Here is an 18,284-nt window from a genome sequence, read left to right on the forward strand (position 1 = left end):
ACAGAGAAAATGTATAATAAAAACAAGTCACCAATTCTGCATTTATCACCCACTCCTAAGAAAAAATACTGACCGAATACTGACCAAATACTGATAGGGGAGCTGTGGCCTTAGACTGAAGCTTTAACCCTAGAACGCATGACCATAAAAGTCGACTTTTTCACATACCTGGGGCCTTTTAGGCCCGTGTGCAAATAACATGGAATAACTCAAACAAAAATGACAAACAACTATATACCTGAGGAATACCTAGAGTTTCAAAATTCTAACTAAAGTAATCTTGGAGAAAATAGAAAACAATTAACAGGGCGGGACTGCGAGGCCCCAGGTATGCGTTCTAGGGTTAATCTCCTTTTTGTTACCTCATCTGAGAACAGCATGATGTTGGCAAAGAGACCCTGAATCCAATGATGTATCACTTAGATTACTGGGTGCAGCCATTCTCACACAATCAAAGTTTTTAGATTTAGCAATGGAGCAAAGCTGAGAAAGCTGCCCCTGCCCACACCAGGCTCTCTGTGTACACAGTCTATAGCGCAAGACCAGCTAGTCACAGCAATGTTAATCACAAGGTGATTAAGGCTATGTGTCCACGTAGCAGATTTGATGCAGAGCGTTTTTGCCTCTCTGGCAGAAAAAAAAAGCATGCAGATTTACATGCGTTTTTTCTGCCAGAGAGAAGCGTATTTACATGCATTTTCGCATGCATTTTTTCAAGCACTTTTCCAAGCGATTTTGAGCATCACTTGGAAAAGTGCTTGACAAGTTGGTCACACAATATAAATCCATGCAACTGGCATGGATTTATATTGTGTGACCAACTTAGATGCTTTAAATGCTGCATCTATATTATATAAAAAAAAAAAAAAAAAGAATTAAAAAAACCTGTATATTCACCTCTCCGGCAGCCCCCAGTCTGCTCCCGGCGGAGTCCTCTCTCTTCTGCGTCCCGCGGTGTACTGGCAGGACCTGCGGTGACGTCATTAAGTCAGTTGATGGTCACGCGACCATCACCTGACCGCCGACGTCAGCGGTCACGTGACCATCAGCTGACTAAATGACGTCACCGCAGGTCCTGGCAGTACACCGCGGGACGCCGAAGAGAGAGGACTCCGCCGGGAGCAGACTGGGGGCCGCCGGAGAGGTGAATATACAGGGTTTTTTTATTTTTAACTTTTTAATTTCTTTTTTTCACCGCGTGGTAGCCGGGATGAAGAGGAGTTGTAGTCTCCTCTTCATCCTGGGTACCACAAGCACCGCGATTACACTGCAAATTCGCGGCCATTGAATTTAATTGAGACGCAGCAAATCCACATATACCTGGGGGTTTGCTGCGTTTCAATGTTACTCAATGGCCGCGAATCTGTAGCGTAATCGCGGTTGAAATGGTCATGCTGCGTCTTGCAACGCAATGCGAATTTGGTGCACTAATTAGCGCATCATGTGCACAGCACATCCGAATTCACATTGCTTTGCATGGCAGACTGTTTTACAAGCGTTTTCGTGGCCGTAAAAACGCTACGTGGGCACATGGCCTAAAGCTTCAGTCTCAGGCCACAGCCACACTATCAGTATTTGGTCAATATTTTCTCTCAGGAGTGGGAGCCAAAATCAGGAGTGGGTGATAAATGCAGAATTGGTGACTTGTTTCTATTATACCTTTTCTCAGAGAGCCAAAACCAGGTGAGGAACAATCAGAAAAAGGTATAATAGAAACAAGTCACCAATTCTGCATTTATCACCCACTCCTGATTTTGGCTCCCACTCCTGAGAAAAAATACTGACCAAATACTGATAGTGGGGCCGTGGTTTAAGACTGCCTTGTGTGTGCTGCCCTCCCTAAACAGTACAGGCTGCCCCCATTCCTTATACACACAGCGATGTGCTTTATTCGATGGGCGGGACTTAAGGGATATTCCCATCTTCAAGATCCTTTTTCAATGTGTAGTAGGTGTACTAATATATTATTTATTAATAATAGCAAATACCTAAAATTAGAAATGTAGTATTCTTCCGATTTGCTATGTCGCTTACCCAACATGCAGGGCATTGTAGTAGCTTAAATATCCATGATTACGAACAGGGTTGTGGAGTCGGTAAGCCAAACCTTCGACACAGACTCCGACTCCCTCATACATGGATCATGTTTAAGTGGTAAATTTACGGTAGGACACATTTTTCTCAGCTAAAAGTCTAGACCCTTAGATCAGCAATAGGACAGACAATTATAGAATATTTCATAACTTCCCCAAATTCTTCTGAAAAAATAATCCCCACAAACTGCATTGAACTACTGTACCTAATTTAATATATATTTTAGGAGTCAGTGTTGGTCCATTTTATAACGGCACCAACTCCGACTTCACAGCCCTCATTACGAAACACTAACAATTAACTAGCCAGCCCACTAGCTCACTATGACTGGTCGTAACCATGGATACCTAAGCTACTGCAATGCTGTGCACATGGGGTAAGCAACGTAGCGAATCAGAAGAACTATACATTCTTAATTTGAAGAATTTGCTATTATTATTACTACACCTACTACATGTTGAGATAGGATCTTGGAGATGAGAATACCCCTTTTATCCCCTTCACAACCGATGACGTATATGTTTACGTGTCCCTTCTTTTGATGAGGGCTGTGACCCTAAGCCTGCATCTTTCCGCGCACTTGATGCCTAATTTAAATCAGCCAAGTGTCTCTGAGTTCCACCCACAGATGTTAACAAGTTAAATGCCACTGTCAATCACTGAAAGCGGCATTTAACACACGCTGGCAGGAAGCACGTCACAAATCATGCCCATTTGCGCCCTTGTCACTTGACCGCAGGACGCCGATGGGTTGTCATGACAGCCAGGGATCTGCAGAAGACCCCAGTGGAGGACATTGTGAACCTCCTGTGAACGTCTGCTTGTGGCCGGCATTCATAGGAGATCATGATTTTTCCTATACATAGCAGGGCTGAAGCTCTGCTATGTATAGTACAGGCGATTGGACAATCGCTGCTTCAAGTCGCCACAACATTGTAACAACAGGCAAGCAAAACATTGTATCTACTCCAAAATAGTATCAATAAAACAGCGCAAAAAGTAAGCCCTAAGCCAGCCCCAGATTACAAAAAATGAGAACGCTATGGTCTTGGAAAATGGAGACAAACTTTTTTTCATACAAAATTCTCAATTTTTTGCACCACTTATATAAAAAATAAACTATACGTTTGGTATCTGCATACTCGTACTGACCTGGGGAACCATATTGCCAGGTCAGTTTTAGCATTTAGTGATCAAGGTAAATAAAACTCTCAAAAAACAATAATTGCACTTTGTTTTGTAATTTCACCGCACTTGGAATTTTCTTTCCGTTTTCCAGTACACTATATGGTAAAATAAGTGGTGTCAATGAAAATTACAACTGCTCCCGCAAAAAAACAAAGCCCTCATAAGGCTATATGGTTGGAAAGATAAAAAAGTTTATGGCTCTTGGAAAGATTGGAAGAAAAACTAAAACAAAACATAGAAAATTGCCCAAGGGTGAAGGGGTTAATGACCGCTAATCAGCAACTTGTTCGATTTTAATTGACTGTTCCTAGGTACGCTTGTTCATAATAATCATACATTATAAAAGGAGGGAGTGATTAACCCCTTTACTCCCGAGGGTGGTTTGCACGTTAATGACCGGGCCAATTTTTGCAATTCTGACCACTGTCACTTTATAAGGTAATTACTCTGGAAAGCTTCAATGGATCCCCCTGATTCTGAGATTATTCTTTCATGACATATTGTACTTCAAGATAGTGGTATAATTTCTTTGGTAACTTGCGTTTATTTGTGAAAAAACGGAAATTTGGCTAAAATTTGGGAAATTTTGCAGTTTTCAAAATTTGAATTTTTATGCCCTTAAATCAGAGAGATATGTCACACAAAAGAGTTAATAAATATTTCCCACATGTCTACGTTACATCAGCACAATTTTGGAACCAATTTTTTATTTTTTTTTTAATAGGGAGCTATAAGGGTTAAAAGTTGACCAGCGATTTCTCATTTTTCCAACAAAATTTACCAAACCATTTTTTTAGGGACCACATCACATTTGAAGTGACTGAGGGGTCTTTATGACAGAAAATACCCAAAAGTGACACCATTCTAAAAACTGCACCCCTCAAGGTGCTCAAACCCACATTCAAGAAGTTTATTAACCCTTCATTTTTTTCTTCTACATTCGAAAAATTCCTGAACATTTAACTTTTTTCACAAAAATGTTACTTTAGACCCCAATTTTTTTATTTTTGCAAGGGTAACAGGAAAAAATGGACCCCAAAATTTGTTCTGCAATTTCCCCTGAGCACGTCAATACCCCACATGTGGGGGCAAACCACTGTTTGGGCGCACGGCAGGGCTCGGAAGGGAAGGAGCGCCATTTGACTTTTTGAATGTAAAATTTGCTTGAATAATTAGCGGACGCCATGTTGCGTTTGGAGAGCCCCTGATGTGCCTAAACATTGGAACCCCCCACAAGTGACACTATTTTGGAAACTAGACCCCACAGGTAACTTATCTAGATGTGTGGTGAGCACCTTGAACCCCCCAGGTGCTTCACAGAAGTTTAGAACACTGAGCCGTAAAAATAAAATGTTCACATTTTTCCAACAAAAATATTTTTCAGCCTCCAATTTTGCATTTTCATAAGGGTAACAGGAGAAATTGCACCATGCAATTTGTTGTGCAATTCCTCCTGAGCACGCAGATACCCCATATGTGGGGGAAAACCACTGTTTGGGAGCACGACAGGGCTCGGAAGGGAAGGCGCTCCATTTGACTTTTTGAATGTAAAAATTGCTTGAATAATTTGCAGACGCCATGTTGCTTTTGGAGAGCCCCTGATGTGCCTTAACAGTGGAAACCCCCCACAAGTGACCCCATTTTGGAAACTAGCCCCCTCAAGGATTTTATCAAGGGGTATAGTGAATATTATGAACCCAGAGGTACGATACAGAATTTGATAACATTAGGTCATCATATTGAATAAGTTGTCATTAGTCTTTAGAGTAAGTGCTCGCCACTTGAGTTTGCATCAGGTACTCGGGTATGCACCATGTATCACAGGTGCTCAAGTGACATGCTCGAGTCCCCGCCCCGCATGTTTCACGGTTATTAGACACCCCAAAAAAAAACACAATATGCAGGGATCGCTCATGCATGGCAGGCGATCCCCGCGAGTTTTTTTTTGGCTGTATAACAGCTGCAAAACATATGGGGCGGAGACTCGAGCATGTCACTCGAGCACCCGATGCAAACTCAAGTAGCGAGCACTTGCGCTCAACATTAGTCGCCATATTGTCGTCATTTTTTTTCTTTACTTTTGAAAAAATCCCAATCCTACCCCTAGAGTTTATTTTTAATGCCGTTCCTCGTGCGGTATAAGTGAGTAGACCGCTTTATTGTTCGGGTCGGTGCGATTACAGAGATGCCAGATTCATATGGGGTTTTTATGATTGACAGCTGTCACACACTAAAAGACAATTTTGTTTGCAAAGACTAGTTTTTGCATCGCCACATTTTGAGAGCTATAATTTTTCCATATTTCGTCCGACAGTCATGTGACGGCTTGTTTTTTGCGGGACAAGGTGACGTTTTTATTGGTACCATTTTTGGGAACGTGACTTTTTGATCGCTTTCTATTCCGATTTTTGGGAGGGAGAATAAACAAAAACCAACAATTCCAGTTTTTTTTTTTTATGCCGTTCCGCGTGTGGTAAAATTGATAAGGCAGCTGTAATCTTCAGGTCAGTACGTTAACAGCGGTACCAACTGTATATAGTTTTTTTTATGTTTTGCCACTTTTACACAAAAACTATTTTATAGAAAAAAATATTTGTTTTGTAACGCTTTATTCTGAGAACTATAACTTTATTTTTCGGCCGTTGGAGCTGAATGGCGGCTTGTTTTTTCGTGACAAGATGACGTTTTCAGTGGTACCATTTTTATTTGCATTCGTCTTTTTGATCGCATTTTTTGTTCCGCGGTATGATAAAGAATGGTTTTTTGCTTTTTTTTTTTACCGTGTTCACTAAAGGGTTTTAACTAGTGGGACAGTTTTATAGGACAGGTCGTTCCGGACGGGGAGATACCAAATGTGTGTACTTTTATTGTTTTTTTTTTTTTTTTTTTTTTTTTTTTACACAATAATATTTATGGGTACAATATATTTTCAATTTTTTGGATTATTTTTTTCATTTTTTTTTTATATTGTTAAAAAAAAAAAAAAATTTTCACATTCTGATTCTCTTTTTACTTTTACACATTGTCCCACTATGGAACTTTCACATTTTATTTTCAGATCGCAGCATCCCTGTGCTATACAGGCTGTCACTGCTGCAGAGGGAGAAGATACTCATTACCAAAGTATCTTCCTGCTGTCTGGTGACCTGGATGTTGTCATCCGGGAAGCCACGGCAGGCAGCGTTGGACGCCGGCAGGAGAGGCGAGTATCGGCGATCACCTCCCCTTGCCCCCGCAATGCTGAAATCGACTTCGATCGCAGCATTGAGGGGGTTAATGTGCAGGGAGCGGTGCAGGACCGCTCCCTGCACATAGTTACAGCTGAAGCCCGAAACTACCAGCTGACACCCGGCAGCGATCGCCCCGCACCGCTTGTGTGCGGGCGTGATCGCCATATGACCTAATAGTACGTCATTGGTCCAATCGGCCCAGGTCACCATGACGTACTATTAGGTCACACGTCAGAAAGGGGTTAAGCATAGTACAAGCAGCAAGGAGCTATATGCTGTCTGATGTCTCAGAAGCAGCAGCAAGTTGGCGAAGGAGTTACACATGCAGCAGATTCCGGCACATTTCAGGAGCCATAACATTGTGTTTTTTTTATCAGTGTACTGCATATGACTAAAAGAATGTACACCATTACTAGGTTCAAGTGTTTTATCCGTCCATTGCAAACAGGTAAATAAGCTGAAGCAAGCTCAGCAACTGTCCCAGTCAACAATGTCAATTCGACAGTGATACCTAGAATAATAATCTTTATTTTTATATAGTGCCATCATGTTCCGCAGCACTTTACATTCATTATCATCACTGTCCCCATTGGGGCTCACAAACTAGATTCCCTATCAGTATGTCTTTGGAGTGTGGGAGGAAACCCATGCAAACATGGGGAGAACATACAAACTCCTTAAAGAATTAAAGGAGTTGTCCAGTAATTGATAACCTATTCTTAACAGCTCCACAGCATAGAACAAAATAAAAAAAAATTAAAGTGAATGTGTAATCAGAAAATTACCTATAGTTAAACCCATTGATGACGTGGGAATTTTTCATTTTTTGCACTTTTCTTTTTTTTCTATATTTTAAGAGTCATAACTTTTACTTTTCTGTCTGCACAGCTTGTGGGCTGTTTTATGGGATGACTTGTAGTTTTGAATGACACTATTCATTTTGCCAAATGTACTGAAAAATGTGGAAAAAAAAATCCAAGTGCCGTGAAATTGAAGAAAAACCACAACATGTCACCATTGTTTTTAAAGCTATGTTCGCCATATGGCAAAAATAATTTAGCAGCATGATTCTCCAAGGTCAGTACGATTACTCTGATACCAAACTTAATTGTTTAAATTTTAGTAGTGAAAAAATAAATAAAATTTGAAAAAGGTTTCGTCAGAGGGAAATGTGAGAACTGCAGCCCAATAGCGGTCACTGATTTGCTGCAGCGCTCACGTGGCATAATATCATGCAAGTGTGGGGAGAGCCGGCGCAGACATCACTGAAACGGCACTGGTGGCAAAAGTGGAGATTGGGGGGTGGTGTATGTGATATTTTTATTTTCACTGGGGAACAGTATGCAAGAAGGGATTGTCTAAGTAGTGGACAACCCCTTTAACTCTGAAGATAGAATGATGCTGCTGAAATTACCTCACCAAGGAATTCCTACTTCGAATAAAACGAAAAGGAAACCGATGTTCTCTATGGGATTTTAGCCTCTGATTATGGGCATTCATATTTCATTTTTATAGGCACAAAAGATACAGCTACAATAATTATATAACTATAAATGATATATGCAGCATTAAAAAATATGAAATATCTTAATACTAGGATATAAAATTCCAAAGGTGATAGTGCTCACAATAAACACACAACTACAAAGATATTGAGACAAGTCAACTGAAGTAAAAAATGAAATCACACAAACCTTACTTTAAAACTAACAGGGTTAAAACTAAGTCTGAAAAGACATCATTGTCGGGGTGAGAGGCGGCGAAAGATTAAAGAATACAACTAGCATAACGATAACGTAACGAAAAAGTGCCCATATTCCACCAGAATTTTATTTTGTAAAACTTGGCAGACAAAAGCAATGTTCTAGTGTAATGACACCGACTGTCAGAAAATGCAAAGGGCCATAACACAAGTAAAGCTACAGTCCTGCTACATACTGAACCCATACTTCCTCACACACAAGGATGGCACATGCCACGAAATCCATGTTGGCAGAGCCATCGCCAGACCAAGTTGCTTATCGTAATGCACTCTGCCTTTTATTGTTAGTTTGTGGTCGACTGTACTGTACTGACTATTTATTCCATTTCTCTCACCGCAACAATATTTCCAACATGTGAATTATATTTTTATCATTAGTGGTGTAGTACAAAATAAAGTTACTTTTATCTCACTTCATCCTTTATACTCATTTTTGAAAGTAGCCTTAGCCAAAAGTTTTGAGACTGAAAAATTTTGTTTTTCACAAAGGGTGCTCCTTCAGTGTTTTTAGATCAGGTCAGGTCAGAGAAGATAGTCAAGAGAAAAATAACTGCCGTAAACATCTCCATTCTCTGTACTTCCTTCTGTTACTTTCTCTGATGAAGCCACTTCAGTCAGTTTGGGACATCTGGAAGAATGACTGTCCGGAGAAAAATCTGTGAGCACTACCATAAGTACTGTGTCATGCGAACAGCAAAAGCATCCTGAGACCATTCATGTGAGGGGTTGCTTTTAATCCAAGGAAGTGGGCTCACTCACAATTTTGCCTGAGAACACTGCCATCCTCTAATATTCTCCCAACGATCCAAAAACAATTTGGTGAGGAGCAATACTTTTTCCAGCATGATGGAAACAAGTGATAACCAAGTGGGCTCAGTGAAGAAAACATTGAAATTCTGGGTCCATGGCCAGGAAACTCCCCAGATTGCAATCCCATTGAGAATTAACCACAGGTGCTTGAAAAGTGGACAAAAACATAAATTGTGATCATCTCCAGGCACTGAAAAGAATGTGATGTCATCGGTTACAATTTTGCCCAGGAGATGATATCTAACAGGCCAGGGCAAATTGCAAAAATCTTAAACATGAGCCATGTATGAGGGAGTCGGAGTTATGGAAATAGGGGAGTTGGAGGTTTGGCTTACCGACTCCACAGCCCTGGTTTAAACGCAAGAACTCTGAAGTAAAACGTTTGACGAATCAGACCCACAGGGTTGATTCCTCAGACTTTACCTATCTGAGTGCTTTCTTGGCAGGAAGAGTTGTAGTTTTGAATGACATCCATTTTATCAAACAGTGTACTGAATAAAGGGAAAAAATTCCAAGTACTGTGAAGTTATGGAAAAAACTTTGCCAATTCTTTTTTTTGTTATGTTTTTATGGTGTTCTTTGAACAGTAAAAATGACATGGCAACACAATTTTCAAGGTCAGTATGATTATGGTGATACCAAACATGTGTTTTTCATTTTTATTAAAACTTCAGTAACAGAAATTTGTCAACCTGTATATAAAAAAAATAATTTGTGTTGCCATTTTCTGAGACCCGCACCTAATTTTTTCATCGCTGGATCGGTGTTAGTGCTTGGCAATTGTTTGGATGCAAGTGGATATTTTTTTTTATTGATATTGCATTTTCCTTTATTTTCTTTCTTTACAGCGTTTACGGTACGGGTTAATTTAATATTTTGATAGCTCATAGTATAGTAATATCAAATAAGCTCTTTTTTATTATTAAACATGAACAAAATGAGAGGACTTGAATTTTTATACTTACATTTTTTTTTACTTTACTTTTAGATGAACCAGTGATCAAACTAGAGTACGAGTATTGCAGTGCATCGATAAAATGATGCTCTGCTATGAAACCCAGCCACATGTTGAGATTGACAGAAGGACTAAGATGGCAGCCACGAGGGCTGTGCACTCACTGGAGCAGGTGCAGCACACACCATCAACTGCACTATTTATGTTGTTATATAGCAGTGGTCGAGTAAGCTCTGGCCACTGCAATTAAAGACACTGGCTGAACCGGGATTTCCCAGGTATGATGGGGGCTCAGCTTTGAGTCTGCTCCATACACCAGCACCCTACTACGCCACATGTTGGGAAGGTGTTAAAGGGGTTTCACTACAACTACAATGCTAATCGCTTATTAGTATGGCCTCCTGCCAGCGATTGGCGGGGTCACTCTTCTCTGAGACCTACTCTTCCAACCATTCTGGGGACAGTTCATGAGCAATCATTTTTTGATGATGTTGTGAGAGACAGAACATCCTTTGGGCATGCGCTGCCCCTGGGAATGAATTCACCTGCACGAGATGTCGGCCGGGTAGCAGGTCACAGAGACCGACATCAAGTGTAGATGCCATCATTCCCGGAGGGCAGTGCACATGCAGATAGATATTCTGGCTCTCGCAACTTCATCAGGATGTTAGGGCGCATATGTTGCACTCCGAAATGATGGCACCTGTGCGAGATGTCAGATGCAGGTCAGAGAAGAGTGACCTATCAACCACTGGCAGGAGGCCGAAGCCAGGAGGAGAAAGAGGTAGGGGAATCCGAAGCGCTGTAAGTGTAGTGAAGCACCTGCAAGTTCATTTGCATAAAAATTTCCTGACAGGTTCCATTTAACAGCCTCGTATACACTTGTGTGACTGGAGTTTGCGTCCATAATCGGAACACAACACAGATGTGTGAATACGGCCTTACAGTCAGTCTACTTAGGCTGTACAAGCATTGTACACTACAAGCATTGGAGATTTCAAGGGGATTCATATCTATAATGTGCACATGTTGAGTAAATGGATGCAGAAATTTCTGCACCGTTTCTGCATCTCTTGGCAGGAAAAATGCATGTACAAACACATTTTGCCATGTTTTTGCCTGATTTGAGTGAAGTCAATGGTGAAAAACGCACAGAGAATTGACATGTTGCAGATTATTACAAGTCACTAGCAAATAAATCTGCATGGCAAAAACACAGCAAATCTGCAACATGTGCACACAGTCTAAAGGAGACTAACCGCAGTATTCAATTTGGTACAAGCCTTCAAAGAAAAGCAGAAATGTGTTCAATTCAGCCGACAATATAGTTATGTACCCATCACATATAAAAGGAATATGGAAAAATTAAAAAAATATTTCTTTATAGTCTTACCTTTTGGATAGTCTTCCAACAATAGGTTGAAATGGCCTAACTGACAGAAGAAATCAGACTCTACTTTACCCTCAGATTTTAGGATTAGCGCTTCATAGCATCGGACAGCCTAAAATAGAAGAAAGAAAAAAAAGTGTTTTTAAATAACCTTTCATACACAATACTGCATCTCTGCAGTTTCAGGTTAGCAGTGCAACTGAGGTTATAAATAATAATGCATGTGGCCAACAAATGAAAGCAATCAGTAATACTGGTCATTTGTAAAATCGTCATCTCCTAACTTCCCCATAAACATGTGGCAATTCAGATTATTCAGCCGTGCACATTTATTCCTATATAGAGGCTTATAAGCAGCTTTCAGCGTAAGTCTGCATTCACACATCCGTGCTATACTTGTGCGTTTTTTTTCTCAGACATTATCAGCACACCTATATACAATATAAACTTAATTTAAAAGAAACAATATTCCCATAATACCAATTAAAACCATAATGTACACAACACAGACATCCAATAAATCAAGGAATTATAACTATATATACAATATACGCCAATATAAATCCAAAAATCATATGCAGAAAAGCATATAGTAGTGTATATAAAGCCACAAAAAAATGCAATAACCTAATAAAGTGCAAGTGATATAGATACTAATAGGTAATGTGCAAAAATATTGATCAATAAAGTGTAATAACATGTATTACATATGAATAGAAAGTGACCACAAGTAAATAAGTGATAATTAATGGCAGGATATATAACATTAAGGCAGTAAATATACACATATATGCAGCTAACCAATAAGAAAACTAAAATTCGCATAGAATAAAGCAAACATTTAATATGGCATCTGAGTAACCTTGAACGTAATATGCAGTAAGGATGCAAGTGGGAAAAGAAACCCCACACATGTCGCTGCTCGAGGCAGCTTCATTTTTGGTTCAGACTTAAAGGGAACCTGTCATATCACTTCTATAAGCTAAATTGTCCCCAGGTTCTTGTTAGTGATGCAGTGTGCATCACTAACATGCTTTTCCCATGCAAATCACTGCTATAGTCACTTGCTAAAATTACTTTATGTACTTATAACTTACTTGCTCGTTCAGTCATAGGGGTGTCCTTTCCTTTATTCAGTCATCCTGGTCGCCGCCCACTCAATTTGAATGTTAATCCTGCGTTCGTGCACTTTTAAGGTCTTATCCAGCTTTGAGGGTGCTTGTCACGGTGATTCGCGCTTGGGGGCGTTGTGCCTGGGGTCCCGCCCCTGTGCAAGCGCCGTGACGCGCGGCTCCCCTGCGCATGCGCTGTGAAGCTGTGTTGAATTCACAGCTTCACAAATGGGGAGTTGCGCGTCAAGGCACGTGTGCGACCCGCACGTCACGGTGCATGCGCAGGACATCAGGTCACCATGACAACCACCGGGACCTCACACAATGAGAGACGCCAGAGAAGAGGTAAGTATGCAGCGATTACCTCCCCTTGCCACCGGAATGCTGCGATCGACTTTGATTGCAGCATTTCGGGGGTTAATGTTCTGGGAGTGGTGCAGGACTGCTCTTAGCACATAGCACCGGGTGTGTGCGGGCGTGATCCCATTATACGTATTAGTACAACCCTGGTCCAATAGGCCCAGGGCACAAGGATGTACTATTACCACAAATGTCAGAAAGGGGTTAATGTTACTGATGTAGCCCCCTACTATATATTTTTGACTGTGCATATTTAGTTTTTAACATGTTTCTAAAAATAAGCTACAGTCAGGACCAGTTTTAGGGAGGGAGGGTTGGGAGTCAAACTGGGCAATTGCCCTCACTGTGTTAGGGGCCCCCAGCATATCTATTCCGAGGTTAAGATTGCTTAAGAACCTTTGCTGACAACATGGTCACATGACTACGAAGTCACCAAAGGTCTCTTAAAGGGAACCTGTTGCCAGATTTGCCCCATATAAGATTCGGCCACCACCTTTCTAATTCTAATATTCTGTGCATATGTCCCCGTTCTGAGTTCGAGGGGGGTGGCTGGTCTTGGTCCAGTGCCTCCTTTCTTCTTTCTTTGCCGACCCTCCCTCTTGCTTCGTGTGGATGACGCATCCCTACGTCATCCAAGCAGTATTCCCTGGCATCACGCTCCTGCGCAGGTGCACTTCTCTGTCTTCACTAGGGCAGAGTAAAGTACTGCAAGGGGCATACGCTGGGGCTCTTTGACCTCTCCCGGCGAATGCGCTTTGCAGTACATTGCTCTGCCCTCAACAGGGAAGAGAAGTATGTCTGCGTAGGAGCACGATGCCGGAGACCCTGTGTGGATGACGTAGGGATGCATCATACAAACGAAGCAAGAAGGAGGACGGCATCGAAAGAAGGGAGGCGCTGGACCAGTTCCAGCGACGTTCCTCAGACCTGACCGCCCCGCAGGTGAGTATAATAAAAAAATGTTTTTCTGGTCTTGCAGGCCGGTTTGGGGGCATATAAACAGCATATTAATATGCTGCATCTGAGGTCTGAAAGGTGGTGACCATATCTCATATGGGGCAAACCTGGAGACGGGTTCCCTTTAACTGCAGGAATCTAGAGGAAGTGAACAGGAGACAGGCTAGTTTGCAGGACTGGCGTTAGGGGCAAGGGAGAGCAAACTGGTCAATTTCTCAGGGCCACTACTCTCAGAAAAAATTAAAAAATTCAAGTAAACCGCATAAAAAATGCTCATAATACTAATTCAAAAATGGATTTTATGAAGCATTTTTCCTGCCTAAAAGAGTATCTGTGGCAGATTTTTCTGCACCAAAAACCAAACGTGCACATATACTCTTAAAGTGAAGAGGAAAAAACAAACAAGGCTCCTATAGAATCTTACTCTAGATAGACCTTCTCTAATTTCATAATATGTTGTGTTAAAAGCAAACTATTTTATGGATGAATCCGTTAGATACATAAATATGGCAGATTTTACTACTGGCCTTAGTCATGCCTTTTTTCTCTTTCATTTACCATGCAAAAACAAAATGACAGTCAATCACATTGTGCCCCCCATTTACTGCTTTTAAAGAAGAAAAAAAAAAAAAAAAAAGACTGCCTCCAACTCCAGGACCTGATTACAATGTAAGCACCAGACAGCGGCTAACTGAAATTGCAATAAGATTTAGTTTATTTAGTATCCTGCTGAAGATTCAGCTTGAAATCCAGATATGAACAGAATGGTTTCATTAGCCCTACTGTACTGTTCGGGTCTATGTGATCCGAATAAAGTTTGTGAAGCTGCAGATTAAGGGTGTGTGCGCACATTCAGGATTTGATTGCATAAATTTGGTTTAGTAATCATGGTGCCTGATTGACACCTCTTCATCACTAAACAAAGGTCTTGGTGTCAGCTAATCCCATAAACCTTAATTCCTTTAGCATTCCCATTCATGTAATTTCTGGGGCAGCTATATTTAGCCTAGGTAGGTGCCATTAGGCAAACATGTTCCCTGGCTATTAATAACAGCTCACTGCTGTTTGGTTAGCTGCTACATCCCCACGATCAGCAACTAGCAGTCCTTTGAACGCAGAATATTCTAGCTGCGTCTAATTGTTCTAATTAATTCTAATTGCTGGACTTTTGTTGTCAGTACATGCAGATCGACAGCATGTAATGACATTTCAGTCAAAATCTGAAGCGGAGACTAGCGTATTTATGCAGCGTTAAACCTGCAGCGGCCAGATGTTACAGCATAGTGGATAGTATTTCTAGAAATTCCATGTCAACAATGCGTGCATTTCAGGTTGTGGATCACCCGCGGACACTGACATGCGGTGCTTCTTTCAGGACCGCAGCATGTCAAATTTTCTTGCGGAATCGCTAGTCTCCGCAACATAAATTTGACCACTTTAATGTACTGAATGCGGTAAATCTGCATGGCTCAGTGAACACATGAGTATTTACCTGCGCTCAATAGAACCGAGCGTTTTTGGACACAGCAAAAATATGCTGCGTTCAAAGCGCTGCTATGTCCGGATCGTGGGTACACGCATCATTTTCACAACCAGCAGAGGGGAAAGTCGACCGCTGGGGGTTGATATTAGTGGCCGAGGAAGGGGCCATTAGCCAAAAATTTGCTTAGCCTTTGCTGGCTAGATTAGAGAGGGACCCCAGAAAAAAAAAAATAGACGTAGGGTCCCCCTATAAAATCTAACCAGAAAAGGCTAAACAGACAGATGAGGGCTGATATTAATATCCAGAGAAGGGGCCATGGATACTAGCCCCCTGTGTTTATACCTGCGGATTTGACTGACTCAAAGTCAACGAGTGAAAATCGCTGCATAAACGCATAAAGAATTAACATGCAGCAGATTTAAACGCAATGACAATCCTGACAGGAAAATTCCTGATCATGTGCACAGCACTTCAGGATTGTCACTGCATTAGCTGGCACATGGATTACCTAGCATTATTAGCCCATTTCCGCACAGAAAAAAATGCACCAAAAAAGCACAGTGTGCACAAAGCCTAATTATTATAAGGATCTGCAATCATGGAGTGCTTTTTTTTTGTTTTGTTTCTTAATTCTTTTTGTATGAAATAATGATTGTTACATATGTACTGTTAGGGTCAATATGACCCGAGAGTGTTTTATACAGATCACCCACCATATTTTCTGTCACAAACTATTTATAATATCATTGTGGATTATTTATTGCATCTACTATTGTTTAATCGATTTGTCCAGTCCATGCACTCAATACATTTAAAAGTTACTGCAGAAGGATGGGTATTGAGTGCAGGTGTGTGTTTCGCTGTAGTATATAAGCTCTTATTGTTGCTAAACTGGCTATTGTTTGTTACAATTTTATTATGGTTTATTCATACAGTGCTATTTTTTTCTACAATGCCGATTTTACCCCATGAAAGTCGTGAGTGTCCATTATTTGGAATGTTGGATAAAAATGTGAAGACGTTCATTGAGTGAAGCTGAATTGGAAAAGCTTGCCAACGCCTCAGATTCTGAAGAAGATATCCAACTGGAGAAAGTGCCCGAAGATGAGGACCACATAAATGGCGGGGAAAGTGATTACGAGAATTTTAAATCTGAAGTTAAATCTGATAAGGCATGATTCCCAGACAACTGGTCCGATGCAAGCAATTCAGTCCAAACACAAAAATGTAATTTGGAACTGCCAGCATTCTGTCCAGGCAGGAAAATTGTCCTTTGCTAACATCAGATAATTCTCTAATAACTAGCCGCTATTAGAGAAGTTTGGAATAAATGGAGATTCTTCCAAAATTATACAATACTGGTGAAAATGCTACTGTGGATGAACAACTTGTGGAATTACAAGGTAGGTTCCCGTTCAAACAATATACACTGCTCAAAAAAATTAAGGGAACACTTAAACAACAGGATATACAGTGCCTACAAGTAGTATTCAACCCCCGGCAGATTTAGCTGGTTTGATAAGATGCAAATAAGTTAGAGCCTTCAAACTGCAAACGAGAGTAGGATTTATGAACAGAAGCATAAATCTTACAAACCAAAAAGTTATGTTGCTCAGTTGAATTTTATTAAATTTTAAACATAAAAGTGTGGATCAATTATTATTCAACCGCAATGTTTAATATTTTGTGGAATAACCCTTGTTTGCAATTACAGCTAATAATCGTCTTTTATAAGACCTGATCAGGCCGGCACAGGTCTGTGGAGTTATCTTGGCCCACTCCTCCATGCAGATCTTCTCCAAGTTATCTAGGTTCTTTGGGTGTCTCATGTGGACTTTATTCTTGAGCTCCTTCCACAAGTTTTCAATTGGGTTAAGGTCAGGAGACTGACTAGGCCACTCCAACACCTTGACTTTATCCCTCTTGAACCAGGCCTTGGTTTTCTTGGCTGTGTGCTTTGGGTCGTTGTCTTGTTGGAAGATGAAATTACGACCCATCTTAAGATCCTTGATGGAGGAGCGGAGGTTCTTGGCCAAAATCTCCAGGTAGGCCGTGCTATCCATCTTCCCATGGATGCGGACCAGATGGCCAGGCCCCTTGGCAGAGAAACAGCCCCACAGCATGATGCTGCCACCACCATGCTTGACTGTAGGGATGGTATTCTTGGGGTCGTATGCAGTGCCATCCAGTCTCCAAACGTCACGTGTGTGGTTGGCACCAAAGATCTCGATCTTGGTCTCATCAGACCATAGAGCCTTGAACCAGTCTGTCTCAGAGTCCTCCAAGTGATCATGAGCAAACTGTAGAAGAGCCTTGACATGACGCTTTGAAAGTAAAGGTACCATACAGGCTCGTCTGGAACGGAGACCATTGCGGTGGAGTACGTTACTTATGGTATTGACTGAAACCAATGTCCCCACTGCCATGAGATCTTCCCGGAGCTCCTTCCTTGTTGTCCTTGGGTTAGCCTTGACTCTTCGGACAAGCCTGGCCTCGGCACGGGAGGACACTTTCAAAGGCTGTCCAGGCCGTGGAAGGCTAACAGTAGTTCCATAAGCCTTCTACTTACGGATGATGCTCCCAACAGTGGAGACAGGTAGGCCCAACTCCTTGGAAAGGGTTTTGTACCCCTTGCCAGCCTTGTGACCCTCCACGATCTGGTCTCTGATGGCCTTGGAATGCTTCTTTGTCTTTCCCATGTTGACCATGTCGGAGTGCTGTTCACAAGTTTGGGGTGGGTCTTAAATAGTCAGAAAAGGCTGGCAAAAGAGATCTTTAATCCACACATGTGAAGCTCATTATTCTTGGTGCCTGAACTACTTCTTAATATTTTAGGGGGACCAAACAGAATTCTTGTGGTTTGAGGGGTTGAATAATAAATGACACTCTGAATTAACTTTTAACGTTTTTTAAAAAAAAAAAATAAATAAAACAAAAACAAAA

The 18,284-nt window shown here is 41.2% G+C and overlaps 1 protein-coding gene across 3 annotated transcripts in view; it reads right to left on the reverse strand.

The window, feature by feature from the left end:
* Positions 1–18,284, reverse strand: part of KDM6A (lysine demethylase 6A) — a 153,275-nt gene that overhangs the window by 98,927 nt on the left and 36,064 nt on the right. For all 3 annotated transcript variants that reach the window (XM_073667237.1, XM_073667238.1, XM_073667239.1), the window contains exon 3: positions 11,433–11,541. In XM_073667237.1, coding sequence (XP_073523338.1) covers positions 11,433–11,541 — 109 coding nt within the window. The remainder of the gene's footprint in view (positions 1–11,432; positions 11,542–18,284) is intronic.

Source organism: Phyllobates terribilis, unplaced genomic scaffold (assembly GCF_046119375.1).
Source record: "Phyllobates terribilis strain yellow unplaced genomic scaffold, ASM4611937v1 Scaffold_2__4_contigs__length_985480577, whole genome shotgun sequence".
Classification (NCBI taxonomy): Eukaryota; Metazoa; Chordata; class Amphibia; order Anura; family Dendrobatidae; genus Phyllobates; species Phyllobates terribilis.